Source organism: Manacus candei, unplaced genomic scaffold (genome assembly GCF_025592945.1).
Source record: "Manacus candei isolate 608988 ecotype Guabito, Panama unplaced genomic scaffold, ASM2559294v1 h1tg000036l, whole genome shotgun sequence".
Classification (NCBI taxonomy): domain Eukaryota; kingdom Metazoa; phylum Chordata; class Aves; order Passeriformes; family Pipridae; genus Manacus; species Manacus candei.
In genome coordinates, this window is record NW_026138084.1 from 4,147,775 (window position 1) to 4,175,486 (window position 27,712).

Sequence of the window (27,712 nt, forward strand, 5' to 3'; positions counted from 1 at the left end):
CCCACTGTGTGTTGAATGAGGTGGTGGAAACACTTGGTCAGCTCTAGAAATTAACGGAAAGAGGAGTTGATACAATCCTGGGAAATCAGGTAACTATGACAAACTAACAAGGTGTTTTAGCAGTGAGCTCATGGCTTTTGAGACAGCATGAAGCAGATACAGCTTATTCTGTATGGGTAGTCCATGCTTAGCGATGTTCTTATATTTTTTCTGGAAAGAAACTCTGTTTTGGCCCCAGTTCTGTGAATAATTCTCAGAGCTGTGCTGGCTCTCGCTGCATGCGCTGGGTTTTTGTAAACAAAGATTTTGCTTTGAAAAGCAGCTGGCGCACGTTTATTCCCTGAGTGACTTGAATATTGTGTTTGTACTATAAATGTCATCTGTTTTACACAAAGTTGATTTTATTGCAGCATTGCGTACTGACCTTTTACAGTTTAATAGAATATGGTCATCTTGTGTACCAAAATGGTGCAGTGCAACAGCACATGAGGGTAAACAAAGCGCCGTTCTTGAGGCACTGGGAAAGGAGAAAAGCGTTTTCTTGGTAGACTTCAGAGCTAAGAATGAGAGCTGACAATTAATAAGTAGAATGCATACATAAGCAAGCATATTTTTTTCAGGGTTTTAAGCGACACAGTCCATGTGATTGAATTGTGTATTTTACAGTGGGTTTTGCTTGCTTATGGGGGATGCCAACCTTTCTAGAGGTAAAATTTTATCGTGCAGAAGCTGGATTTGTGCAGAGCCAGCGCGGTGGGTTTGTTTGCAGGTGCAGCTGTGCCTGCCTTCCCTCTCCATGCCTGCCCTGCCCCTCTCGGTGCCTGCCCTGCCTCTCGGTGCCTGCCCTGCCTCTCGGTGCCTGCCCTGCCCCTCTCGGTGCCTGCCCTGCCCCTCTCGGTGCCTGCCCTGCCCCTCTCCGTGCCTGCCCTGCCTCTCCGTGCCTGCCCTGCCCCTCTCCGTGCCTGCCCTGCCCCTCTCTGTGCCTGCCCTGCCCCTCTCTGTGCCTGCCCTGCCCCTCTCTGTGCCTGCCCTGCCCCTCTCTGTGCCTGCCCTGCCCCTCTCGGTGCCTGCCCTGCCTCTCTGCTGTGCACACTCTGTGTCCTGAGTGCAGAAGGGAACAGAGCACAGTTAAATCACAGCTCAGTGCCTCTGACTTGAGGCAGAGCAGTTCTGGAGTTGCCTCGCAGCAGCGTGTGCCTGTGTGAGTGTGTCAGTGTGTGCTCTCTCTGCTGTCTGGGGCTGTGCAGGCGGGCCCTGGCTCTGCCCCTCCCTGCTGGAGCCCCTTTCCCGCTGTGGGTGCTCGGGTTGGGTGCCCGGTGCCGTGCTGTGGCTCTGCCGATGCCGCGGGGATTGCGGGCCTGTTCTCCCTCTCTGTTCCATTGTTCCCTTCACGTTCAGCGTTCACTGCATGTACACTGCATACCTGCTCTTGGTCTGACCCCCCAGTGCTTCAGTTGTGACAAACAGCTGCCAAGAGGGCGGTCATTCCTGGGGCATTCCGATGGAAACACGTAGGATCGGGGCAGAGCAGTGCAGCCCTTGGTGTATTTTTAGTTCCCAGGCAGAGGGAGGTTGCTTCAGTAACTCCAGCTGGGTGTGGCGTGGGGTTAACCAGATTAATCAAAGCTGGCTCAGGGCTTCAGCCTTTAAAAAATGGCTCAGAGCCCCCATTAGAGTTTTCTGTTACATACAATTTTTTTTTTCCCTACAGAACAAGCAGGATTTTTGAAAGTGGAGGTTTTAGGAACCTCAAGCTGAGGGATTAGCAGGAGGGAGATGCAGGGTAGTGCACAGCTAAAAGAAAGATATCTCTAATGCCTTCAGATAATGGGAAAGCATTTAAGGTGTGAGTTCCTTCCAGCCCAGGATATTCTATGATTGTATAGATTGAAAAACTTTTAACGTGACTAATGTTCCCTTTCTGTAATGTCTTTTATTTTGCCAGTCATTGATTCCAGTGTATGTCCCTGTCAGCTCTGTCAGTAACTGGTGCCAGTTTTTGGATATTCTGCTTTCTTGTTCTATTCTCAATCATTTCAGAGTGTTTGCTCAAAGTCTAGTCATACTTTCAGTATTTTCCAGTGGTCTTTTCAGTTTATTAGCACACTACAAAAGGCACTGCTCTCTCTTTATTCACTTGCTTGTGTAGAATAAACTATGTGTGGGATTTTACATAAGAGTTTCTTGGTGAAACTGAAGGAGCATAATGAGACAGGTGAAGGTGCAGGTACTCCCTTTGGTTTGCACGGAGTTTTTACATAAATGTACGAATACAGAGGGACAGTCTTGCAAAATAATACAGCAAATGTAGGGAGGACCATTAGATTGGAAGCTTCAGTGGTAGAAATGTTGCTCAGAAGAAAAAACACTAGTTAATCATATTTTAATTTAAAAAAAAAATCCTAATTTATTGTTCCCCCAGAAATGCTAGTTACATTATTTCCAAGAGATTTTCATAGAAAGTACCATAGTTAAAAAGTTTCTTGTAGAAGAAAAAGATGGATTTTTATTCCACTTAATGTGAAGCTGAGAGAACCTGCAATCACCTCTCAAGCTTTCAGTTCAAAAGGTGTATTTTGATACATAGCAATTTGGTGGTTTTTAAGCTTTGGTATGGAAAGTGTGCTAGGTTTCTATGAAAGTTGGTCATATTTGGTACATAGGATATAACCCCAGCTTCACATTCTAAAAAAACCTTGTTTTTTTTTTTTTGATTCCTGAAGCTCAGAATTTATCTAGCAGTTGTTAATTCCAAGGTTACTGTTGGGTTAATATTTTCTTTATTTCAATAATTTCTGATAGAATTTGAATTCCTTCAGATGTAATCTACTGCGTAACCCCATTAAAATATTTTTAGTTTATTAATTTATTTATTAGGAAAATATTCTTGCGCATTTCTGTTGTAATTTAATGTATTTGGGTTTTTTTTTGTAAAACCTGTATTGTAAAACTCATGCATTAAATATGGCAAAAGCATCTCAACTCTCCTACTTTTGAATTTGCAAGAGACCTGTCTATAGTTCTTCATAGAGACAAACAGTACAGGGACCATTCTGTGCAAATAGAAACATCTCTTGATTATTCCGCACTTTCGGGTCTGAAGGGTAGACCTCTTAGATGAGGGAGAAGAGTGTCAGAGCACCTGTGCAAGCAGAGTGATGTCCTGCTGTTTCCTGGCTTTGCCCTCCCTGTCTCAGTGTGCTTTGGGAAGCTGTGTCAGTCACTGCCCGGGCTGAGCGGGCACAGAGCTGGTGGTGGGCAGGGTCCTGCTGTCCTTGGGCCTGATGGCACAGTCTGATCAGTGGGAGTCAGGCTGCGGGGCAGGGATCTCTGGGAGCCGGCAGTGCTGCTGCTGTGTCCCTGCTCGGGGTGTTCCTGCTGGGGTAGCTGCTGTGGGTATTGGGAAGGTGCAAAGAGCCCCTGCGGAGCTGAGCTGTGCTCGCTCAGGGGAGTTGGGGTTTGGGCCATCTCTGGAGGATGTTTGGACTCCAGGGAGTAGCTCCCAGTGTGTTGCAACCAGAAGAGGCAGCAGAGTGTGCAAGGCTTCAGTTCCACGCTGACGTTTGACAAAACTGAAGCGTGTCCCCGTGCCATCAGCCCCGTGTGCTGGGTGCTGCAGAGCAGGTGTGCACTGGGCAGGCAGTGACTGCTGCACCAGTGCCCACGGCAGGGATACCCCGATGGATTTGGGCACAGAGACAGGGCACCGCTCACTCTGAGCTTTCTCAAACCTTTGCAGTGACTGTGACTTGTTCACTGGCAATCAAGAGGTTACAAAAAGAGAGCCAGCTGATGTTGCAATCTAAGCAGTGGCCCTGCAGTGGAAAGACTTTGGCATGTTCACTAGTGCTATTTTTACCTATTCCAGTAAGATCTGCCCTTGTGATGTTGAATTACAGGACAGTACCTGCAATAATTTTGTTTTACAGAACTGCTGTATGTTCTGAAGAAAATTGTTGGGCAGATTGAGCCTATAATTGTCTTACATTGAACATATTTTTTCTTTCGTCACCATAAATAATACTGCCACTGTGACTGCAAGAGATTCTTTCGCTTTTGTTTGCATATTTGTCTGGCAGAGGAATTTTTTCTTAATTTTGTGTTCCTTTGTATATTGATTGTTTTGTCTTTCTCAGTTTCTCATGTGGAGACTCTAAATAGGCAATGTGGTTTTTAAAGGTGGGGATTAACAGTGTAGCCCAGGAATAAGTGTAGTAGGAGTTTTTTGTCACAACTTCTAAAAGGCCTGGCTGATTTTGATAAATTTCTAAGTTGATGGTTCCTTCACCCAATAGGAAATCAATGTGTTTTTTTCTGGGAATAGGCTTTCAGCACTGCCAGTGACAAAGTGGTGTATTTACCAAACTATCTGTAGTGAAAACTGGAGGAAGCAGCAGGAGTGCCCTAACAGTGTAACAGTGGGCTCAGCTGTAGAGGGATCACATACAGATGTTAGATGTATTAAATACAGTGTTGTTAGGTGTGTTTTCTAAAACCATCGGCATCTGGTTCAAAAGTGATTGGCAACCCTGAAGCACAAACCTCAGGCTTTTGTTCTGCCTGGGGTGTTATTTGTTATTCAGGTGTGTATTTGTAGCAGAATTTTTCAGAAGCCATGGTTTGAGCCCGGAGTGGGATCAGCGATAACCTGTGTGAGTTCAGCATTCCCCTCCCAGGGCACCTGCTTCCCTTGCTCCTCCTGCTGCTCCACAGTGCATCTCAGCTGGAAATCCTGCAAGTAGGCAAACTTCCTCCAGACCAGAGTAATTTCTGCTCCCTTGGCTTTGCTATTGTCTTTGCTGAACAATTGTCCATCTCAGGTTTAATTGAATCTCACATCTGCTGTAACAGCTGGTGCTTTTGACAACTCTTTCACTTAAACCCTCCTTGTTGCCAGTTCTGTTAACAGGTGTCCTTACTGATTGTTTTTGTCATGTGTCTCATCTGTCAAGAAAAACCTGTGATTTTTCCTCCCTCATGACTATTGCTTTGGTTGCAGGTAAAAACACTGTACCTGCTGCTTCTTTAGCCCATCACACTTGTTTTATGCTGTACCTTCTCTTCTTGATTTGTGTATGAGATTCTTTTTTCTTCTGGCTGATTTTACAATAAAAAATGCTTTGTCTTCTCATTCTGTAAACTCTGTACCCTTCCCCATCAGGTTTTTATCCTCTCTTTCATGCAGCATTATCTGTCATACTGACTGGATTCATTTGCTTCTTTTGTATTCAGTTATAACTAAAGATCTCAGCTTTTCCTCTGGTGTGCAAAAGACAGAATTCCTTCCTCCCTTCTCTGCAGTCTCCCTGGTTTTCCATGGTGGAAACCATATTCACAATATTTTGTGTGTCACATTCCAAAATGTTGGAGAGAGGTGCAGAGGTGGTAAGCAGGACAAATGCACAGTTCAGACTGCAGGTAGTTTTTAATTTTTAGGTGACCAAGTGGCTCAAGGTGAAGGTCCCAAAGCATTCTTCTGCTTTCTTGTTAGTCTTAGGGAGTTTGCTGTCTTGGGTAAAATCAGTGCAGCTTGTTTTTATTCTTTTTAATTTTTTCCCATCTGCTCTGTCCAGAAGGGAGGGTTCTTCTAACCAAAAGTGAGCTACAGTGTAAGATCTGTTGATTTTTTTGTTACGTGTGCTTTCTTTGATTTCATCCAAAGGCAGATGTGAGAAAGCTGGGACTGCTCTCACAGTGGTGCTTATGTGCACCAGAGAGCCTTCAGAGGCTCAGCTGCTCACTGCTGTTTGTTTGCTTTGTATCCAAGAAGTGTCCCCATTTGTGAGTCAGCAAGGTGTTTCTGTGGGAATGAGGAATTGATGGGTGAGAAGACAGTTTTCAGCTTAATTTTTACTTTGGTTAGTTTTGAGCTGTAAATGATCTTTACAGTGTTCTTCAACGAGAATGACATTCTGTTGAACTGGGTGGCCTTTGGTTGTCCTGCAGTCTGGCCTTGGACATTGTGTCTCCTTGCAGTGAAATGTGGTGTAAAACACTGAAAGGTTGGAAGGCCCTGAGAACTCTGACATAAGAAGGATGATAATTTAACTGTCATTGATGTAATTCACAAAGTAGTTTTTTTGTTATTAATTTGATCTGTAGTGTGTGTGTATAAGTTTGTCTGTGAAAATAGTAAATATGTTCTGTTTTTGTGTTACCTTCCACAGATGATGTGCTTCGTCCTTTTGTTATAGGACTTCATTCACTTAAAGGAAAACTAAAGGTATAAATAACTTTCTCTTGTTATCTTTCCCTTCCTCCTTATCTTGCCCCATTATTTATTCTGAGGTGCCTGGACCTTTCTTGGGGGCAGGGAAACTTAGCCAAGCTCTGTGCATGTATTAATGCACTGCAGCTAAAATTTCCTTTTGGGTTTTTTTTTTTTGAAAAATACCACAAAATTGATATGGTACCTACAGTTGTTTCAGTGTTTGCTTTATCAGAAGTGTATATTTAACTTCAGCTCTTACTTTAGTCAGTCTCCATGGATATTTACTTTGCAGGGGAAAAGCCCTTAGTTTAGAACTTTAGATCTTGATATTTACCTGTCTTCTCCAAACAGCATTTGCCTTTCCTCACAACTGCAGATCTATTGGGAATAATCCAGACCTAATGTAAATCATGTCTGTGACATTATCTTAGAACTCTTATCTACGAAACTAAAAGTCTGTTATGGCACTTTGTTAAATAAATAAAAGCCCACCCAAACCAGAATTGTAATTTCTTGGATGTATTTAGTAAGATAATGTAAGATGGAGTTAAAATGGAGCATAGTTTCTTTTTGGAGGCTTTCAGAACATAGTAATTTAGTAAATATTTGACATAGTCTAACTAAGTTTACTTGTATACAGTCTTTAATTTTTAGGTACATCCAGTTTTTATTTGCCATTTTATGCAGGTTTCTTTGCAAAATCAGGTGTATACAAACCAATAAAATAAAGTTATTAGAGCTGTCCAGGCAGTTTGTAGCTAAAATACTCAAGTTAGTATCACGTTAAATTTAGTTCCTATTGCAGAAAGATATATTCAGCTATTCCTTGGTGCACTTTATTTTAAAATATAAGGGAATAATCTGTTTTATCTTCTCAGGAAGATATCTCAGGGCCTTTTCAAACTTTTCTTGATGTTCTTGCCCCTCTGCTGCCTTCTCCTCTCATCCCTACATTGTTTCCATGCCCAGGCTCTTGGAATCCCAGTGTTGACCTCCATGTGGCACTGCTGGTTCTGGCCCATAGCCCATATTTAATAAACTAAATTCATCAGCTTAAAGCTGCCCTGAACCAACTGCATCACTGCATCCTCTGCTGCCTATCCAGGTCACTTAGCACTGGCTGTGTTTTCATAGAATCATAGAATCATAGAATCATAGAATCGATTGGGTTGGAAAAGACCTCCGAGATCATCGAGTCCAACCCTTGGTCCAAATCCAGTCCATTTACTAGATCATGGCACTCAGTGCCACGTCCAATCTGCGGTTAAAAATCTCCAGGGATGGTGAATCCACCACCTCTCTGGGCAGCCCATTCCAATGCCTGATCACTCTGTCTGTAAAGAATTTTCTCCTGATATCCAGCTTAAATTTCCCCTGGTGGAGCTTAAGCCCGTGCCCCCTTGTCCTGTTGCTGAGTGCCTGAGAGAAGAGACCAACCCCCACCTGGCTAGAACTTCCCTTCAGGTAGTTATAGATGGTGATGAGGTCACCTCTGAGCCTCCTCTTCTCCAGGCTGAACAACCCCAGCTCCCTCAGCCTCTCCCCATAGGACTTGTGCTCCAGTCCCTTCACCAGCCTCGTTGCTCTTCTCTGGACCCGCTCCAGCACCTCAATATCCTTCCTGAACTGAGGGGCCCAGAGCTGAACACAATACTCAAGGTGTGGCCTCACCAACGCAGAGTACAGGGGAAGGATCACTTCCCTGCTCCTGCTGGCCACGCTATTTTTGATACAGGACAAGATCCCATTGGCCTTCTTGGCCACCTGGGCACACTGTTGGCTCATGTTGAGCTTCCTGTCAATTAGTACCCCCAGGTCCCTCTCTGCCTGGCTGCTCTCCAGCCACTCTGTGCCCAGCCTGTAGCGCTGCATGGGGCTGTTGTGGCCAAAGTGCAGGACCCAGCACTTGGCTTTATTGAACTTCATCCCATTGGAATCAGCCCATCTCTCCAGTCTATCCAGATCCCTCTGCAGAGCCCTCCTGCCTTCCAGCGGGTCGACACTCCCTCCCAATTTGGTGTCATCAGCAAATTTGCTGATGATGGACTCAATCCCCTCATCTAAATCATCAATAAAGATGTTAAACAGGACTGGACCCAACACAGACCCCTGGGGACACCACTGGTGACCGGCTGCCAGCTGGATGCAGCTCCATTCACCAGCACTCTCTGGGCCCGACCCTCCAGCCAGCTCCTAATCCAGGAGAGGATACACTTGTCCAAGCCATGGGCTACCAGCTTTTCCAGGAGTATATTATGGGAGACAGTGTCAAAGGCCTTGCTGAAGTCCAGATAGACCACATCCACAGCCTTCCCCTCATCCACCAGGTGGGTCACCTGATCGTAAAAAGAGATCAGGTTGGTCAGACAGGACCTGCCCCTCCTAAACCCCTGCTGGCTGGGTCTGATCCCTTGTCCATCCTGAAGGTGCTGTGTGATTGCACTGAGGATGATCTGCTCCATAACCCTGCCAGGCACCGAGGTCAGGCTGACAGGCCTGTAGTTGCCAGGGTCCTGCTTGCAGCCCTTTTTGTGGATTGGGGTGACATTTGCCAACCTCCAATCATCTGGGACCTTCCCAGAGAGCCAGGGCTGTTGGAAGATGATGGAGAGCGGTTTGGCAAGCTCTTCTGCCAGCTCCCTCATCACCCTGGGATGGATCCCGTCTGCTCCCATAGACTTGTTAGGATCCAGCTGGCTCAGTAAGTCGCTAACTACATCCTCCTGGAATACAGGAGGGCTATTTAGCTCTCTGTCTCTGTCTATCTGCTCTAGAGGCCAATTGTCCTGAGGGCCACCTGTCTTACTGCTAAAAACTGAGGCAAAGTAGGTGTTAAGTACCTCAGCCTTTTCCTCATCTTTGTTAACTATATTTCCCTCCAAGTCCAACAGAGAATTGAGGTTTTCCTTGCCCCTCCTTTTGCTATTAATGTATTTATAAAAGGACTTTTTGTTATCCCTAACTGAATTAGCCAAATTAACTTCAAATTCCACTTTTCTTTCCCTAATTTTTTTCCTGCATGACCTAGCTCTCTTCGTAAATTCTTCATAAGTAGACAGCCCTTTTCTCCACAGTCTGTAAACTTTCTTTTTATCCCTGATTTCTTTCAGAACCTCCCTATTTAACCAAGCCAGCTGTCTTCCCCTCCGGCTGGCCTTTCGGTGCACTGGTATAGCCTGTTCCTGTGCGCTCAAAATTGCCTGCTTGAAGCATGTCCATCCCTCCTGGACCCCCTTGCCATTAAGGGTTGTTTCCCAGGGTATGCCCTGAATTAGTTTTTTGAATAGGCCAAAATCTGCCCTCTGGAAGTCCAGAGTAGAGGTTTTAATGATGGCTCTCCTTACATCCCTGAGGATTGAAAATTCTATTATTTCGTGGTCACTATGCCCCAGGCGGCCTCCAAGCACTGCATCATCCACCAGCCCCTCTCTGTTTGTAAACAGTAGGTCTAGGGGGGCCTTACCCCTGGTAGGCTCATTTACCAGTTGATGAAGGAAATTATACACTCCAGGAACCTCCTTGACTGCCTCTTTTCTGCAGTGGTATTTAACATGCAGGGAACTGTTGAGTTCTGCCCTGGCTGGAGCTCCCCCTTCAATGATTCCCAGGAGGAGCTGAGGTTGTGGAAGGACTGGTGTGTTCTCAGGGCTGGTGTCCTTAGTGTTGCCTCATTTGCTACACAGGGCCAGGAGTTCTTTGTGCTGGGGTTCTCAGTCCCTTGTTCAGTCCTTGAGAACTCGTGTGGGAAGGGCATTTGGATTGCTGACCTTTGAGTAACATTTTCGTCTTTGCTGTAAAGTGGACGAGTTCCAGGCGACTGCAAACACAGTTTGGGGCTTTCAGCCTTGAAACAGTTGGAGCGTGAGCAAGGTCGGAATGCAAACGGCATGGGGCTGAGAATGTATGTGCAGGTGATGGAGAGACTTGGGGCCAGAAATGCTTGTCCAAAATGTCTTGTCTGTGTAAAGACAGAACACTCAGAGCCCCACTTCTGCAGTGCTTTAAAGGACTGTCTTTGTAAATCTGTCTTTGGAGGATTCCCCTGGGAAGAATTTAACGTAGTGAAGAAAGAAGAAGTCTAAGAGTGTCATATAATGTGATTCTGGTAGATCAGATCTAAGAAAGCAGTACTCGGGATGCTTTTTGTTTCTAGCAGTGTGTTTGAGTTTATGAAATTAATAAAGGAGGATGTTTTAAGTATCACTTCAGTGTTAATAGTCTTCATGTTAAGGGCACATTAGGTAAAAAATTACAAAATATTATATAAAGAAAAAGCAGAGGTTTTACTCTTTGACATAGAGTTCTGGTGCTTTGTTAGCAAAACTTCTACAAAATGCATGTGCAACACTGGTGTACTTTCCTTGCTTGCTTTTTCCTTTTAAAGGTGTTTCTGTGGCAGTTTTATACACTTCTTTGTGAATATACATGATCTCAGCAGCTGTACTTAACTACAGTTTAAAAACAGTCTAATTGCTTGGAAAAAGCTGTTGCATTTTTCTTTTTACCTGGGATTGCTTTTTTGCCTTGGGAAAGGGAAGGATTTGGATTCTCTGTCTCTCTTTTAGATAAGGGTGTTCAGAGCTCCTGTTTCTCTAAAGTAGGAGTTCAGGGTTTGTAGGGAAACTCAGAGCTCCACATTTGACCTTCATACAAATGTCACATGGTAAGAAATGGGTGACTGAAATGGGAATAATTTGTGTGGAAAGGATAAACCAAACAGATCTTCCTGAAAAGTGTTTGGAAAAAGTAGCCTGGGGCTGTTACAGTCAGCAGAGAGAGCAGGCACGGGGTGGCCAAAGGTGCAGATAGTTTGGTGGCAGAGCCCAAAGTACAGCCTGCTAGAGCCAGGTTTGCTTTGGGCTCTGCTTGTTAGCCAGAGTTCTACTCTGAAAGTTATTTCACATACAAAAAGACATTAATCTTGTGAATCAATCAGTCTGAAAGCATGTCAGGCTGAGAGTTGTATTGCTTGTGCCCTCCCTACCGGAGAGCCCAATTGTTGGAAAACCAGTGTTATTTTTTCCTTAAATACTTCAAAGTTACATTGGCAACATGTAAGTAGTGACTAAGAGGGGAATGGTTGTGAGAAATAAAGAGAAAGATGAGAAAAATACTTCCAAGATCAGAATAGCTGAGACTGAAATTATATGTGTTTCTGTACTGGTTGGTTTTGTCTTATTTTGAGTTTATGATTTTTTTCCTGAACACTAACATATCCTCCTGTTAATTTTTAATTTCTGTCAGTTGTGCTAGGGAGGAGTTTGCTTTTTTGGCATCCGTCTCCTAAAATGAAGGACATACAAGGGAAAAACACCAACCTTGGAGATGTAGGACAGTTGGGCTTGGGTTGTTAAACTGATCCCAACTCATGCCCTGCGTTTATGTTAACATGGATCACAGCTTTATTTATTAATATAGGAATGTGTCCATGTTTATATTCTGCTGCTCTGAAAAGCTACTTAAAAAAAACCAAACCTGCTATATATCATGATAGATGTTTGGTGTGGGTTTCTCTTTCTCCCCAGTCAATGGGTCACCCAAGCAATATTAAATCAGTCAATAATTACTATATGGGAGGAGAAGAGGCCACAGTTAAATGTATTATCTTTTTGTGTGTGATCTTTTTATGTCAGAGAAGAAAACACGGCTTATAAGCAACTTTCCAAGCTTATATTTACTGACAGATATGTTAAGTTTGAAATGGATTCTGGGCTGTGTTCTGTGACGTTTTGCCTTCGTAGATGTATTTCATTAAACATGAGTGTGACTTAATTGTGTGGATAAAAATAGCAGCACGTGTGTTTGTTGGAACTGTTCTTACATTTTTGGAAAAGCTTTTGGTGTTCGTTTCAGAATAAAAAGAAAGGGCAAGGTACCTAAGAGAGGAGTTTAGCTCTGTATCCTGTGAACTTTCAAGTTTTGGCATTTCTTAGGGAGGAAGACTGAAATTTTTAACAGTTCAGACTAAACACTTTTTCCTAGTCATGGAATATGTTAAAGTAACTGAAAGTACCTTTTGAATTTGATGAGTGACGAGCATGTTGAGTGGGTTGAGGGACTGATCTCCAGGAATTTGTTCCTGTCAGATGTGCACATTCTGTAGCCCTTCTGTGCATTTGGTTTTAATGCTTATTCAAAGAATTAATTATCAGGATCTGTAATTACACAAAAAGCACTAATGAAAAGTGCTATCTTGGTCACAGTGTGCAGTATTCCTGTAGGACTTGGAGGAATATATGACATTACTTTTCTCCTCAGACTGAACATTTAATATGAAACTACTCAGTATCAGCTTCCTGCAGTCCTGGATCTACAAGAGGACTCACACGTTGCAATATCTTCAAATACTCTTTGAATGCTGCAGTTGCAGTTTCCAGTTGTGGACAGGCTGGTTGAAGTCATTGTCGTGACTGTGAAGAGCTGCAGGAAGAAAAGTTTTAAAGGAAAATTTTTAGAGAGATGCATGAAAACATTTGGCTGGCATTGGATTATTTGAGCGTGGCATAAACATTAATATCTGGTAATGATTATGTTTCAGAAACATGCTGGCAACTCGTTTAAAGGAAGGAAACGTAGTTTTTCTGGAATAGACAAACTAAGAATAATATATTTATAAAGGCATCATTGTAAAATCTTTCGTCCTTTAAATGAAATTATCTCTAAAACATATCACACAACTTTTCACTGGTGTGGATCTTGGGGGATTTGGAGTAAATGAACGTAGTTTCAGTAAAAATGCCTTTAATCAATGACTGCTTGGAGCAAAATACCCAAAGTAAATGGACAAGTCGATGCCAGGGCACAGGTTCCAGGGCTCTGAAAGGTGAGCTGTGCACTGCCCAGGAATTCTCTGTTAAGGTGGACTAAAACCTGTGTCCTGTGGCATAGGCTGTTGTGTTCTGCAGTTGTGCTTGGTTCAGTGTTCAGTGAACCAACTAGAAATGGTGTGTGAATGTGCAATATTCTGTTGTGTCGTTAAATGTTATTTTTTAGTCAGTTCAAAGCTGGCCGTGCTAATTCTCTTACCTCACACCCATGTATACTGTTGTTCCAAATGGATGGGTTTGTCTGTATCCATATAACCTTTAAGCTTGCTTTCTACCAGAGGGCAGGGAAAGGTGTAATTCATGTGTGAATTACTCCCTGAGAAGCAGCTTTTGTGACTGTCTCTGTTGTACCGTGCTAATAATTCGGAAGAAGGTTGGAGCAGTGCCCATGAGCACTGTGGGCACTGCAGTGTGCTCAGCCAGGCTGTTCCTGCAGAGTGCAGAGGTGCTGGAGAGGCCCTGGCAGCTCCTGTCCCCCCTGGGAAGTTGTCCCTGAGCTGCTGTGGAGCTCAGCAGCAGGACAGTTGGGCAGTGCTGTTTCCTATCCAGCTCCACTTTCCAAGTGCAGGCCCCTTCCTGTGGGTGGCAGGGCAGGTTTAGCACCTCTCCATCAGAAATTCCCTGTCTATCCCATATGAATATCTGGCAAACTTCCCTTTCTTTTCCCTTACTCTCCACCACGTGCAGGTTTGTGTGTGCTCCAGGCCTGAGCTGGTTCTCCTCTCCACCCCTCAGCAGGCTGTGTCTGTGCAGCTCTCCAGGGCCTTCTGTGTTTGGGAGAGGGAAGTACCTTCTTGGGTACCAAACTTACCTTTGGTCAAAGCACAAGTTTGAACTTCTTGTTATTTCCTGTTTTCTCAGGAATTTTTCAGGAAATGTTGGCAGCATGTCAAAATATTAAATAGGCTGTAACATTGGGGTGTTGTCAACTTGCATCAGCAGTGACAACAAGGAGGATTTGATGGCTGCCCTGCCAGTCCTTATCTCAACTTCCCAGTTTTGTCTCTTCTTATTTTGTCGCATGTGTTACCTGGAAAGGTGAAAAAAAGAAGTTTTCATAGGGAGTAAGTCAAGAAAAGGAAAGACAATGAGCTGTCTGGGTTTTACCTTTCCCCTCTTACCTAGCAGTTTCTCTCCACTCAGGTTTTATTGCTACCATCTAACTGGCTACTCCTTTAGCTACCATATGCACTGGATGGGTGTTGTAACTGTACATAACTTTTTTCACCTTTCTGATGCCTAACAGTATGAGCTGTGAGGTGTTGTCCTTGCAGTTGCTTATGTGTGGTGAACTCGGTTGTGTTCCTCGATTTTATCTCCCCTCCTTTTTTCAGAATGTCTCTCTGTCTTGCAATTCAATGTTCCCTCTTTACATCCCATGCAAGACTGTTGTCATTTATGTGCCACAGATCTAAAAATTAAAAAAAATTCCAAGTGCCTGCATTCTGTTAGGTTTCAGTTGGATGTTGACTTTTAAATATTACTTCCATTTGAAGGTTTTGAGCCTTTTCCCAACTGACCCTGCTCAGTGGATGGTGTTGGTGCAGGAGTGACAAGGATGGCTGGAGGAAGGCAAGGACGTGTTTGCTGTCATTGTACACCTTGTCAGTGAAAGAGATGTTCAGGAACTGGCCTAAAGATCCCCTGTGAGGGTGGCAGGCCCAGAACTCTGCTGCTGCAGAGTTTGCATCTGATGGGGGCTTTGTAGAAACCAACCCCTTCTCTGGAAGTTTGTGTTCTGTTTCCTTTCCAGCTGCTGGGCAGACCCAGGGATGGGTCTGGAGCAGTGTTAAGGACTGCAAATCCAGCTAAGGCTTTTCAGAGTTGTACTGTGAGGGAAGACGCTCTGAAATTCAGTTTATCCTTCTGGACCTCACAAAGTGGACTGGACTTGACACAAGTGGAGATCTTTTTTATCCAAGAATTCCACTGTTTTACCTCTTCGGTTGTAACAAACACCACTGTCTTTTCTCTGTCATAAGCATGAGTTGGAGGGTTCAAATAATTTGCAATAAAAGAGGTGCAGGACCACACATGGAAAGAGGCTGGAATAGCTCCTGGTGGGTGTTTAGTGTGGAGTGTTGGGTGTTAGGTGCTGTATTAGGTTGTTAGTGTTTGCAGGAAACACTGTAGCTCTTTCAGCTAAGTCTTTCCTGCACCAGGAGGGGATGGAATTAGGATTGCTTGGAAGACCTTCATTTTGGCATGTCCTGACTGCAGTTCTTCTACAGCTTTCTGATCACCTTTCCTAGTGGTGATCAGGAATGTAGATGGTGTGTGCAACCACTGGACATGACTTTGGAAGCAAACTGCTACCATGGGATAAGGTGTGTGGATACCCTGCATAGTTCCAGCATTACTTTCCCAGGTGTTTGTAGAGGGGTGCAGTTCTGTGGAGGAAATAAATTACTGTACCCTTTTCCGTGATTATTTTTTAATTGTACTTTGCAATGTTTGGTAATAAATCTGACTACTTGGAAGTTTAGAAAGGAGGGCAGACTTTGTTTTTGCTTAGTTTTGAATAAGATGCCTTTGTAGTATTATTTGGAGTTTGAGCTGCATTGCAGTTGTGATGGCTGAGGAAAAAAATGTACCATGACACCTTTATCTTTGTGTGTGCTAAAAATGTACTGTGTGCTGATTTGGGAGTGTGCAGGGGGTTGGTTGTGTCCTTGCACTGGGAGAGGTTTATAGAATCCCAGAATGGTTTGGGTTGGAAGGGACCTTAAAGCCCATCCAGTGCCACCCCTTGCCATGGGCAGGGACACCTTCCACCAGCCCAGGTTGCTCCAGCCTGGCCTTGGACACTTCCAGGGCTGGGGCAGCCACAGCTTCTCTGGGCAACCTGTGCCAGGGCCTCACCACCCTTGCAGCCATGAATTCCTTCCCAATATCTCATCTATCCCTGCCCTCTGGCAGTTATAAGCCATTCCCCCTTGTCCTGTCCCTCCAGACCCTTGTAAATGGTTTCTCTTCATCTTCCCTGCAGGCTCCTTCGGGTCCTAGAAGGCCACAATGAGGTCTTCCCAGAGCCTTCTCCAGGCTGAACAGTCCCAATTCTCTCAGCCATTATTTATGCTGAAATGTAACTGAGCATTGTGTGTGTGAGGGCTGAGATGTTTTTTATGCTCTTCCATACTATGTGAGTTGTGACAGTATTAAAAAAAATGAAAAAATATTGTTGCAGTTTTCCGATGCTTTCCAAAGAGCTGAGGTTTGTTGTCTCGGGAACCGGAAGTACCTGGCATAGCAAAGGACGTTGTTGTTTTCCCTGACTCTCCCAATTTTTCTTCCCTAGACCGCACCCATGGAGCACATTCAGGGAGCTTGGAAGACTATCAGCAATGGGTTTGGACTCAAGGATTCTGTGTTTGATGGCCCCAACTGTATTTCCCCCACCATTGTGCAGCAGTTTGGGTACCAGCGCCGAGCCTCTGACGATGGCAAAATATCCGACGCTTCCAAAACCAGCAACACCATCCGCGTGTTCCTGCCCAACAAGCAGCGCACCGTGGTGAGTCTGGGCTGCCTTTATCCCAGGAGTGTCCTGTCCCCACTGCTGACACTGGGATGTGTGTCTGGCTCCAGGAATGCCAGGCTTCACAAAGGGTCTTGCTGTGACTCGGGGTGTTACCAGTTGGTTCATTCTAGGGGACATATTTTGAAAGCGCTGTATCTGTATGTTGAGAACTTGTATTCCTCTGCCTCAGTGCTGGGAATTTTCTAATATACACAAGCTACATCCTTTGCTTACATAAATCACGTTAAAAAGCAGTTGTTGGCTGGCCCAAACAATGATGTCTGTAGGACAGAGAGTCTTTTCTGTCACCGTTTTCCTCACTTTTATGGCTACAGTCAAGTGTGGTGGTTAAAGCTGAAGTGAAACTTCTTGAGGGAGCACTTCTGTTCAGCTTCTTGGAGCTGAGAGTACTAATAATAGTCTGACACAAAGTTCCCTGAAATCTAAATTAAGCCTTTGCCTATACTTCACGTAACTCTGTTTGCCTGCATTTTTTATTTACTTCTGTGGGCTACCTACTTGTATAAAATCCCGTTTGATAGAAACTTAGGAGTTGTAAGAAACCAAGAAGTTTATGAAATGGCTTCAAAACTTCCTTTGCAGGAGTACTCAATAGGTGGGGATGTGGCAGCAGATGTGCTGCCTGGCAGGTTGGCTTCATGTGCAGCGAGTTAAATTGGAAGGCACAGCACTTTTGTGGTTACATCATACAAGTAATTTTTGCTTATCTGTTTGTCCAAAGTAAACAGCTGTGCAGTTTTACTGGAATTTCTCAAGAAAATGAGAAAAAAGATGGCCTTCCACTCCTGGAAAAGCTTAAAGAAATTCTGCAATCCCCGATAAAGGTTTTGTTGACTTTGTTTCCCTTTGGTCACAGGTGAACGTGCGAAATGGGATGACCCTGCACGACTGTCTGATGAAGGCACTGAAAGTGAGAGGGCTGCAGCCAGAATGCTGTGCAGTTTTTCGACTTCCTGAAACAAAAGGGTAAGAGGAGAACTTTTCAGCTAGAGAATAGGAAAATCTTGGGTTTGGCATAGCAGCAATAACGCTCTTCTCTGTGGCTGGTTTCTTTTGAAAGCACAGTTTGGTTGTGAACTCTTCCGTGGTGCTTTCCTTACCCTCCCCTGGGGATAATCCTTCAGCTTCCAGGGTATTTACAATTTTACTTTGGTTTAAAGCTAAATATTGAAAATACTTAAAATGGAGGGGTTCACTCAAGTGCTTGGAAGGTCTCACTGAGACTTTTGTCATGCTCTGGAATAAGTGATGCCTTCATATTTGAGGTGCATTTCACTGCTGCATTGGGAAACTTCAGTGCTAGTGATTCTTAGCCAGCTTAACTGAATGTCTCTGTGTGCTCAGTTTGGAGGCTCTGATTCCTATACAGCTTTCCAATGTTTGGTTTTAAATCTCACTTTAGATATTCCTTATTTTTTTGTAGGACTGGGGATGCTGCTATTAAATACCAAATGATTGTTTTACAAGCTGAGGGAGTGAAGGTATCTCATGGCGTTAATACACTTAACTTCACACCTCATGAGGCTTGGGCTTAATGCTCCTGGAAGCCTCAGTCACGAGGCAGGAATTTGTGGGGTTACCTCTCTGTGGAACTCAGGCTGTTCTGAGGTCACCAGTAACTTCAATACCCAAGCACTTTCATGTCACTGAGTCTGTCGTTCATAATTCCTTATGTTTTGTTTGCAAGGGTGTTTCTGTGACTCCATTAAGACTTCCAAGTGTCTTATTTCAAATAACATATATATAAAATGTCTTAAGTGTTCAAAAATGAGCAGAGAGAGTGGTGACCCGCAGCGCGTTCAAAGCTGCTCCCCGTGTTTGAAGTGAGGGACAACAGGGATGTAGCTCCTGTAAGAGGCTGGCCGTGCTTTGCTTTGTATTTTTCAGTTTACTCAAGAAAACTCACACAGCACAGATTGTTGGTTAGGCCAAACTTTTTATCTCCTAAGGAATTTTGTCTTCTCTGTTTTCTCCCTCAGAAAAAAGGTGCGTTTGGATTGGAACACGGACGCTGCCTCCTTGATTGGAGAGGAGCTGCAAGTGGACTTCCTTGATCATGTTCCGCTCACTACACACAACTTTGTAAGCTTTGCCTTGTCTGTATTTTGGTGTAAATTGTATTAATTGAACCACGTACTCAGTCAAAGAATGTTTTGGGCATTAGACAGCTTTTGGCTTCCTAAGCACAGGGATTTTCAGAAATGATAATTGATTCCTTCACCCCTGCTCCCCGCAAATTAGACTGGCTAAGTATCAATTTGCATTGAAATGCCAGAATTGTATTTATTTCATTAGTGATTCCTGGGTGTCAGAGACTCTGAAAGCTCACATTATGCATACTCTTCAAAGGTCTGATGATTGCCATTTTTATTTTATATAAATACGTATTTATGTAACTGTTGTATTAAGATATTGTGTCTTTAAAGTCCAGAACTGTGAGATAATTTGCATTTTCAGTCTCTGACTCATCAGTCGAAAAAGGTTGGATAAGTTCAGGACATTTATTGGACTGATGGTATTTGTACTGAATATACAGGGAGACTGTTAATTCTGCAGGTCGTGACATTGCTCTGTGAGCTAATGCTGCCCTGTAGTTTGACAGAGTGGTTTTTTGGGGGATGAAAGGCTAAAGGCTTTCAAGCTCCTTCTCAAAAATGGATTATTTATTCAATAATAAATAAGGTTTGTGTTTTAGGGTTTGGGTATATGTGTGGATTTTTTTTCCAGCTCTTCCATTATTTCCTTCTTCATGGGAAGGAACTCCATTCCTCTATTTTAGCCTGTTTGTTGTTTTGTTGCAGAAATATGTTGTGCTCAGTGGCAAACCTGAAGGATTGTCATTTCCACCCATTAGAAAGATTAGGATTGATTTACAAAATCTGAAAGTAGCATTAATTCTACTTGACATTTTTAGAAAACTACACAGAAAAAATCATCTACAGTTGGTCACCAGAAAATGAATATATTTCTCCAGATCTGAGAGGAGCTCAAACTTCAAGATTTCCTCCCTAGTATGTTCTGGAGGAAGAAACCCTTTGGTTCATTATACTCTTTTTTCGTATTGCAGAAGCTTCAAGAGAAAAATGTATCCTGCCATTTAAGAAAGTAGAAATTCCTTAAGCTATTTTATTTACTAAGGAACTTATTTCTTATGCAAGGGATAAACATACCCCAAGGGTTTTGACTAATAAAAATAATAACGAAGTGGTCCTTACAATCAGATCCTTCTTCCTCCCTGGTGTTACCAAAAACAAACAAAAAAACCCAGTTCTTGGCCCACTGAGCTCTGTCACCTTACTGGGCAAAAAAATTGCTTTTGCCTTTGACAGAACACTTTTTTTCTTTCTTTTTTTTTTGTAAACAAAGCCCTGAGTGTGTCTGAGCTTTCCAACCAAACTGGAAATCTATGCAAGAATATCCAAGTGCGGTTTTCAGTTCAGTAGCAGTCTGGGGGCACTGATAACAAATAACAGGGTGCTCATTTCTGCCAGGCTCTGCAGATCCCAGTGGGGGCTAATGAGGAGCAGTCTGTAGGTGGGATGAATGATTTGGGGTGTTTTCCAGGCTCGGAAGACCTTCCTGAAGTTGGCCTTCTGTGACATCTGCCAGAAGTTCCTGCTCAACGGCTTCCGCTGTCAGACCTGTGGCTACAAATTCCACGAGCACTGCAGCACCAAGGTCCCGACCATGTGTGTGGACTGGAGCAACATCAGGCAGCTCTTGTAAGGACTGTTTGTTTTTAATAGCAGCCGGGATTTCTCTGTGACAGACAAGCATTTTTTTATCTCTTATCGTGCTGATAAATTTGGATGGTTGGGAAGTGGATCAATATCCAGGATTGTGCATTGATTTCATGAAACAGCCAGCAATGATTGTCTCTTCCCAGGGAAAGAAGGCTGTTTATGTTCAAGGCATTTTGCTCTGGCACTAAATTTTAATATTCTGGGACAAGCAAACAAATATCCTGAATGACCCTCTGTTTGAACAGTGATAGCAATTCCTCGCATAACACTTTTGTTAGGAATAAAAAAGGCCATGATTCAATTGGTTTCTAGCTGTTGGAAGCATTAGCGTGCAGAACTGCACAACTTCTGACACCCTGCTGAAAACAAATAGGATGGTGAGAAAACAGATGAAGAATAATACTTTCCTAGTATTGCTTAAAAAAAAGTTGAAAATCATTGTTAGAAGTCTTTTCATGCAAAAGTGTTAAAACCTGGAATCATTTTTGTGTCTTAGTGATTGTATTTTTTTATAACTGAACTTGCTCATGCAGTTATGCATTTTCTCATGCTGACCAGTTATTAGAGCGTAGGATGACTTGGTGCTACCTGGGTTTAATGGAACTTGAAAAACATGGGTCAAATACTCGTTCAGGAAAATCTGAAGTCTCTGAAGTTTAGAAGGAACACATGGACATTGTCTTTTGGAGTCTGAAGGCAGAGGTTTTAGTCGTACCACAGACAGGGGGAAAACATGATGCAAAAACAGGAATGTGTTTTTGAAGTTCATTATGCTGCAGAGAAACAGCCCTTTGAAATTAGAGCTTTAAAGAGCATTGTACAGGAGGTAGTGTAGCAGTTGAAGTTGTAATTGTTTTTGTTGATATTTCAGATTGTTCCCAAATTCAAATATCAGTGACAGTGGTGTCCCTGCACTACCTCCCTTGACAATGAGGCGGATGCGGGAGTCTGTCTCCCGGCTACCTGTTAGGTAAGATAGTATTGCCTGTCATTTCTGCTTTGGGAAATACACTTGTTTCAAAACAAACAGTCAAAACCAACAAAAGACCCCCAACTCCTCAAAAGCAGAAGGTTGGGATGAATGTGCAGGGTGGCAACACCACTTCCTCACAGATAATATGCAGTGTCATTTCTTGTTCTTGAATTCAAGCAGACCATTGATTTGAGATTTTATATTTTTAATTTTCTGTCTTAAAATTGTAAGGAAGGGTTTTTGGAGACCTTTGTTTTTCTGCCTAAGAAAATTCAAGGCTCCCTTTTGGTATTTTTGTGAATGAATTTTATTTTATCCGATCAGACAGTATGGTGCATCAGGGGTTTGTGTCGTGCTGGATGATTTGCATACGTTAAAATAATGCTGTGATGTTGTGATGACAGGAGTTTAAAGAGAGAACAGTGAGACCTGAAAATTGCTCCTCCTAAAGAAAATTTTGATGCCTCAAGAGAACATTCTTGTAGTTTTAAATGCTAAAATAAAACATGCATTCCTTTCCAAGGGGCCTGTCTCCTGATCCTAACTTGTGCCTGTATTCTTTTCCTTGAAATTCTAGAGGCTGAAGAGGGCAGGCCAGCTTTTGTTTTTTCTGCATCTCTTTGAAAAATCTTGGCCTATTCAGGAATGAGGCACAAAGCACATAGTTGACTTGCAAATGGTTCTATGTATTTCTTTATTTATTTTAGTGGGAACTGCATCAGAATTGATCTTTGCCATCTCATTCTATTTCTGCTGTTGTTAAACAATGACTTACTAATTTGATAGATGTTTTTAAGCTTTTTTGTGAAGACTGGCTGATTTCAGTTAAGATACATGTGTGTTTTGGGATAAATATGGTTTGAGTGACCTTAACTGTGATTTGTAACTTTCTGTGGAACTGGATTTTTTAACTGGTGTTGAGTTTCATGACTTCCTTGCTGGCTGTTCTGAGCAAAGCATTGAACAGTCTTGCAAACCTTGACAAATTCAGGGCTTAGCTCTTAAGCTGTACATTCAACAGGCTTGAAATGAGCAGTTTGTTTAAGTTTTACAGCCCTGAATGCATCTATCAGAGCCAGTATTTTGTCAGCACATTAAATGGGATTTGATGGGGATTGAGGTGAACTGTGGCAAAATTCGTAATGGCAGAAACAGTCTTATGTTAAACACGCTAGTGTTTGTATGTGAGCTGTCAAGAACTTTGAATTTTTTCAGTTTATTTCCTAAGTTAAACTGGGAATGATTCAGCTGACCAGACAGTGTAGTTGGTGTGAAAGTCCCAGCTTTTTCTCTGATTGGAATTCTGTGTATATTGCTTTTGGATAGGTTACACTGAACAGTGTTTTTCAGTTGCTAGTGGGGAAAAAAATAACCACAACTTTCCCTTTCTCTCTCTCTCCTCAGTTCCCAGCACAGGTATTCTACACCTCATGCCTTCACATTCAACACCTCCCATCCTTCCTCTGAGGGCTCTCTGTCTCAAAGACAGCGATCCACATCCACACCAAATGTCCACATGGTCAGCACTACAATGCCTGTAGACAGCAGGATAATTGAGGTAATCCTGGGAGGAGGGAGCAAGTAGCATAAAGTTAAACTAAAACTCTGAGTGGCCATCTAATAAGTCACCAATTGGGTTTTCTTCTTTGCTTTCTGTCATTAGCTTACTGTTGGCCTTAGTTGGCTGAGTGATGTACAGTATAGGTGACACATCTGCATAGAAAGTTAATAATTCATTCTTGCAGTCTATCAACTTTGCTGAACTGATAGGCAGATTTTTGGTGTATGTCAGGATGTGGTGGAGCTTAACAATTGAGTTTTCCAGATCTGAAGAGAAAATAAGCTCAGCTTTGCTGAAGAAATACCTGTTAGGCATGTCTAAAAATGTTCTTTCAAACTTAAAAGTCTGGGTTTGTTGTGGGGTTGGTGTTTGTTTTAGGTCAGACTACAGGTGCTGTAAATCTGGGTGTAGTTCTTGGACTTGGAATACTCAAGTCAAAGCCTACTGGTGATATGTTTTGTGTTATCCCTGTAGGATAACAGTGATTCTGGGTTTGTGGGCTAAAGCCAGCTTATCTCAGGGTACTTCTGCTGTTACTTTCTTCAAGCACCTTTTTCTTTTATTTTCCTACCTTGGACTGGCAGTAGTGAGGGACAACTCTTTGAAGTCAGACCTAAAGTGGTTGGGGTTTTGTTTAATTTTGTTTTGTGATAACCCTGACAAAATGAGGGTGTGGTGTGCAGGAAAGGCTGGCAGAAGGGAATGCTGAACTGCAGGACCTCAGACAGAGCACTGTTTGGTGGTTTCTTCCTCTGGAGTAGTTCAAAAACTCTTCAGGCCAAGCAAAAGCCTTTGACTGCGGAGTTCAGGTGCATCTTCAGCTGCTAGTTCAGAGCCCTCTGTGGCATGTGAAGGCTGAAGTGTGCTGCAGAATTCCTGTGGCCCTTCGGGAGGGAGGGACAGTGCCCTACAGCCCCAGGAAGTGTTTGTGGTTGGAAGCTTTGTGGCCCCTTTCTCTGGGGTTTCCTTAGGCTCACAGCCTTTTTCAGTGCTTCAGAACCCTGCTGACCATCTGTGGTGGCACCAAACATGATGGACACTCAAAGAGAGATGAATTACCTTTGCAGAGTGATGGGACTTCAAGGAGACGTTGCTTTCTTTATTCGTTATCAGAGCAGTAAAGACAGAAATGCTTTCTGTTCTGGCTCTTCACGTTATCATAGGGATTGAGTAAAAACACTTGGTGTGTCTTAAAGGCTTTTCCAAAAGGCTTTAAAAGGGTCCCAGAGCAATGCAGAAAAAAGGGAGTAGAGACCTTTTAGTATGTCAGGAGAAAGATCACCTTAAGGTGGTTTACCAGAGGCAGGTGTTAGTGAACTTTGATTTGAGCAGGAATACTTATTTGAAAATTTTACTGCACTTACTTACCATTTATCAACCAAATTAGGTTGCTTTTTCTTTACTTTAGCCTAACATTTTAAAATTATTTTTTATACTTCCTCTGTTCTTTTCTTTTATCTCTTACCATGTTGGCCTAGAATAACAGCCTGAATGCTTCTCCCAGTTCCTGGTGCAGACGGTTTTGTTTGAGGGGAAGAGTAGGTATTTTCTTGGTGCCTTTTGTTTTCTTGTGATTAACAGGATTGCTATAACTCGTAAGCCATGGCAGTGTCCACGTGAAGTGTTTAATCAGTGGAGCTGATTGGATGGAAACCTTTGTAGCATGTTTATACCTAAATATTGAGGACACTAATTGGAAGAGGCAAACTGATGGAAGAGCTTCCTTTCTTTTGAGCTGAGTGGATTCAGAGCACTGTGAATTGGAGGAGCCTTGGATTAGAGATGCCTTTGGTCACACAGCCCTTAAAGCAGAACCTTCTCAAACACATCTGTTGTGTGGCTTTTTCCTTCTGGAAACTATTTATATTGACTATAACCATACAGAGCCCTTAGACTAAGAACAGATACTGTTTTTATTTCACATGAAAGTAAAGTTGACAGACTACAGCACTTGTATGGTGTTACTTGTGTTGGGAGAACAACTCCAAGAAAGTGGGTTTGCTTCATTTGCTGTTGGATTCATAAGCAAAGAAGAAAATATTCAAATCAGGGTTGAAGTTCAAAATACTTTTTTAAAGTAAGAATTAAGTGTACATAAGTATGAGAACAGTTGAAAATTCTTTAGTTATTCTTTAGCCAGCTTAATTTAAAGCAGTTATGTTCTCAGGCTGATGTACAAAACCCACCACTTGTTATTAATTCAGGTTCTGAGAGGTTTTTATTGTCCTTCAAATGGACAAAGTAATAATTGCAAGAGTCATTGATAGTTTATGCAGATTTTAATCCACTCAGGTGTTGAGTGCAGGAATACTGTGCATAGTCAAGCCTGGGAGAATGCAACCAATTGGCTAAAATTATGCATTTCATAAATGAATCTTTGCTAAGGATAATCTTAATTTGAAACTGTACAGTGGAATGTAGGCTTGTTCTGTCTTTCTATGAAATCTTACATTTATTATTCTACTAACTAGTTAGTTTGAATTGACTTCTGTTAACTCTGACAGTATTTAACATTTCTGTAGTGCATGTTCTTGCTTTGTACTTATACAGTCCCTGGATATTTTACCTTTCCTGTATGTTCTTTGGGATAATCCCTAGCAGGTGAGAAAAGCTGTGCAGTCCTGTTTGTCAGAGCTTAGTTTTCCTTGTGCATGGCTGTAGAGTTGTGTTGTGCCTGTGGCATGAGGTGAGAGCTGTCACACTGTACCAACAAGTGCCCTGTGCAAACCCACGCTTTCAAATGCCAGACTGGAACCTGGGGGGAGATGTCCTGGGAACCAGGAGGTTTTGTATGAGGGCACGAATTGTAGCCTTTTTTTTTTTTTGGGTTGAAATAGTAGAGGAGAGATGTTTTAAAATGTATATTGAATTGGAATATTTTAGGCCTTTTTTTTTTTTTAAGTTTTCCTACTTGTAACCCAAAACCTGTTTGGGAACTTGTCCCCTGGAGACAGAGGCCATCCCAGGAGCTGTCCCAGCCCTCAGACACAAGCATGTCCCAAGTGCAGGGGGGGAATGCAGGCAGCATTGATGGTGTTCTTCTTGTTCTGTGTCTTTTTTTTCCTCCCACTTTCCTTCTTTGGTAGTAATACCCTTTAATATACTGTGACTCTTTTCATGTTTTGTAAGAATTCACAAATTGCATGGGTTTAGCATACAGGATTGTTATAACTAGGAAATCACCTATCTTTAGGAGGGTGTTGGCCAATATTGCACTCAACCAAAACCGGCAGAACCAATTTCAACACCATTCCTGCTTGTTCCTTTGTGTGCTCTTTGATGTTTATTAACTTCATTATCCATCTTCCCTGTTTTAGGATGCAATTCGAAGCCATAGTGAATCAGGTATGTTTTCAAAAACTTAAATAATTTCTAATACTATTTTGATTGTTTATTTTCTTGTTCATGAATTATTTTTCTTGTTTCCATATTTAAGCCTCACCCTCTGCTCTGTCTGGAAGTCCTAACAATATGAGCCCAACTGGCTGGTCTCAGCCTAAAACCCCAGTCCCAGCCCAAAGAGAGAGAGCTGCTGGATCTAATACACAAGAAAAGAACAAAATTGTAAGGGTGGTAATATTTGTTTTAATTTAAAAAAAAAGTTAGATTAGGCTGGGAGTAGGGGTGTGTTGGGATAAATTTCTGCTCTTAAAAGGCATTAAAAGCTGCTGGTAGTGTTGGATTGCTCTGCACTGTGTATGTAGTAGCAATGTAATTTGAACTAATTTGGGAACGATCACTATTGCGTTGGGTTATAAATGCTCAGAACAAAGTGTTCTGCATTGAAAATGAATTTCAGACAGCAGCGTGAAATTGTTTTCCAGTGCAGATTCAAGGATTACCTTTTAAATCTTCAGAGGCTGCATCTTTTTTATTATTTTTAGTATGTTTAAGGTTAGCCTTATTATCACTATTATCCCTGTGTTGCCATAGCTTCCATAGAAAGTGGGTATTAATAGTGCCTTCATTTTCATGGCAAGTTAGTCAGAATGGCTCAGGGAGAAATAGCTTTAACAAAATGCAAGTTTTCCCTCAAATGTTTGATTTAAACTTAGATGATGGAGCGGGGAGAAAGAATAGTTAGAGTAATAATTAGTTATATTTTTTTCAAAATGCAAGTACAGTTGCTAAGTGGGACTCAACAGTTGTTACTCACTTGGACATCTGACATTTCACTCTCATATTTTTGTTTTATTCCTTTTAAACACATAAAGAGTTCCAGAATTTTAGCATTGTCATTTTGAAGAAGCCAGTAAGATTCTTAAGTATTTCAAATGGCTTTAAATAGTTGATTGTAAAATATTTGTTCTTAAGATCTAAGATTAGGGTTTAAGTTTCTAGGGCAGAACTGAGGATAACTTTTTAAAGCAGTTCAAGCCATCCAAGAAAGTGGATGAGGAGAAAAAGAAAAGTCCAGATTGCAGGACAAAACCCTCAAGGTTTCAGGTCTTATTTTTTGTGTGTGTGTATATAATACATTTGATTAAAAGTTAAGAGTAAAAGCCATGTCAATTTTTGTTCCAGAGGCCTCGTGGACAGAGAGATTCCAGTTATTACTGGGAAATAGAAGCCAGTGAAGTCATGCTTTCCACCAGGATAGGGTCAGGTTCCTTTGGAACAGTTTACAAAGGCAAATGGCACGGTGAGTTCTTGACTTGGCACCATCTCACAGTGTTGATGTGGTGGGACAGCACTCCTGAAAAAGGGAATTTAATGATGCTCTGCGCTTTTCTACCACCACAGGTAGTGGGTGAGAAACAGTAACTTCCTTACTGCAGCAGCACTGAAATTAAGGCAAAGAACAGACATTAATCAGACATTTCTGTCATTCACGATTTTTCTGCTCTTCCTGGATA

At 42.5% G+C, this 27,712-nt stretch overlaps 1 protein-coding gene across 12 annotated transcripts in view; it reads left to right on the plus strand.

Annotated features, from left to right (window-relative positions):
• The window catches only part of RAF1 (Raf-1 proto-oncogene, serine/threonine kinase), a 70,667-nt gene that overhangs the window by 33,787 nt on the left and 9,168 nt on the right, over nt 1–27,712 (plus strand). For 5 of the 12 annotated variants that reach the window (XM_051793360.1, XM_051793354.1, XM_051793356.1 and 2 more), the window contains 10 exons: nt 16,337–16,552; nt 17,436–17,545; nt 18,559–18,661; nt 20,144–20,301; nt 21,194–21,292; nt 22,700–22,853; nt 24,335–24,394; nt 26,174–26,201; nt 26,293–26,420; nt 27,381–27,498. In XM_051793360.1, the coding sequence (XP_051649320.1) occupies nt 16,346–16,552; nt 17,436–17,545; nt 18,559–18,661; nt 20,144–20,301; nt 21,194–21,292; nt 22,700–22,853; nt 24,335–24,394; nt 26,174–26,201; nt 26,293–26,420; nt 27,381–27,498 (1,165 nt within the window). In that variant the 5' untranslated portion in view covers nt 16,337–16,345. Of the gene's footprint in view, nt 1–6,167; nt 6,224–16,336; nt 16,553–17,435; nt 17,546–18,558; nt 18,662–20,143; nt 20,302–21,193; nt 21,293–22,699; nt 22,854–24,334; nt 24,395–26,173; nt 26,202–26,292; nt 26,421–27,380; nt 27,499–27,712 lie in introns of all 12 variants that reach the window. The other 7 variants (XM_051793358.1, XM_051793363.1, XM_051793352.1 and 4 more) reach the window with 4 other exon arrangements.